The 1,696-nt window shown below is 49.8% G+C and overlaps 1 protein-coding gene across 3 annotated transcripts in view; it reads left to right on the forward strand.

Annotated features, from left to right (window-relative positions):
- DIMT1 (DIM1 dimethyladenosine transferase 1 homolog) overlaps window positions 1–1,696 on the forward strand; it is a 20,748-nt gene that overhangs the window by 5,407 nt on the left and 13,645 nt on the right. For all 3 annotated transcript variants that reach the window (XM_019517809.1, XM_019517810.1, XM_019517808.1), the window contains exon 3: window positions 1,246–1,332. In XM_019517809.1, coding sequence (XP_019373354.1) covers window positions 1,246–1,332 — 87 coding nt within the window. The remainder of the gene's footprint in view (window positions 1–1,245; window positions 1,333–1,696) is intronic.

Here is a 1,696-nt window from a genome sequence, read left to right on the forward strand (position 1 = left end):
GGGGCGCCCGCCCCCCCCCCCCCAACCCCGACTCCCTTCTTCTCCCCACGGCCCTGAACAGCACCCAGCTGCCCTCTCCCTGTATTGCTGGCATCTTAGCTCCTTAACTTGCCCCCCACACAGGGCCAGGCAGGCCAACTAACTCCTGACTGCCGAACCATGGGGCTGGGGGAGGAGGCCCACATCCGCAGGCAGCCTGGAAGGCCCCCCCCCCACCCCTCCCTGTTGCACAGCCCTGGTGTATATAATAAACCCGCACATTTGGGCAGTACCACATGGCTGGTTCTGCATGCCTGGGGGAAGGTCCACGCTCCCCTGTGTACGCTCTGATAATGGTTAGTTTCAGGCTCGCAGATGATTTCCAGTGCACTGTTCAGAACATCAACCGACCGGGCAGTCACTGAGAGTGACTGAGCAGCAGTTCCCATGGTTGGGTTCTGAATAATTTGGTGCAAGGATGTTTCCTAATGAGCCTCTTGGAGCAATCTAAAACTTGGTGCAAGGAAATGTGGTTCTGTGCCATGTCCTGTTCATACATCCCATTCCTCTCCATTGCCTGTTTTCTAAAGAGCTCCAAGATGCTGAGAGACATGTTTCATCTGGGTTTTGTCTTGGTCTATTTTTCAGACTAACATATGGCTTATTGCTCACCTTTGTGTTAAGGTCTCTTGAGATATATATACACGCACACGCACAGTGGCAATGCATTGACTGACGCACATGCACAGTGGCAATGCACAGGGGGTGGATGGGAGTGCACGTGCACCCTCTGAGCATGCTGGTGTGCCCTCTGACTGGCCGCGCTCACTGCTTAGGCAGTGGGCAGGCGGGAGTGCTGGTGCGCCCCCTCCAAGCACCAGCCGATCGCTACAGCTGCTCCCAGAAGTAGCTGCAACCACTTCTGGAAGCAGCTGCAGCAATTGCCCACAGTGATCAGCTGCGGGGGACCGCCCCCCTGTCAGTGGGACTGGTCACAGGGGGATAACAGGGATATGTGCCTCACCCTAACTAAGGCAGCACTAGTCATCAGTGTGTGTGTGTGTGTGTGTGTGTGTGTGTGTGTGTGTACATGCTTTGTCCGAGGTGATCCTACCCTCGTCCCCAAGCATGCCCTTCCTACTGCTATTATTCTAGTGTCTGTACGTAAATTTGTTAAGACCAAAAGGACAGCAACCGTGGTGGGGGAGGGGCAGGGGAGGAGGGTAGTACGTTTTACTTGGAATAGACTATCTTATTTGTTCCTAGGCTGCTTTAAGACCCACGGATGTCGTCCTGGAAGTAGGTCCTGGAACTGGCAACTTGACAGTAAAAATGTTAGAAAAAGTAAAAAAGGTAAGACTGAGTTAGGAATGATTCATTTGAGTTTTCACCAAACTAATACAAGTAGAAAGAAGTCTTAATGCTTTATTCAAATTGTGGAAGAAATCAAACTTCGCGTTGTGGTTGAATCAGAACTGACAGAGCCAGCTTTTCTTTATTTAGGGCTATACTGTGATCACAGAGAGAACTCCATACAGCAAGGGGAATCACCCACTTGTCTGTTTCAAAGGATTTCTCAGACTCTCTAAGGTTACAAGCGTATTTATACTTAAGACAGAGAAAGACGTAAAAAAAATATACCTTGGAGAAACAAAACAATAGTAAATTACACAGAAACTTAGAAAGTTTTACTTTAAACAAACTATCTATGCATAGG

This window comes from Gavialis gangeticus, unplaced genomic scaffold, assembly GCF_001723915.1.
Source record: "Gavialis gangeticus isolate Ggan-Ray unplaced genomic scaffold, GavGan_comp1, whole genome shotgun sequence".
Lineage (NCBI taxonomy): Eukaryota > Metazoa > Chordata > Crocodylia > Gavialidae > Gavialis > Gavialis gangeticus.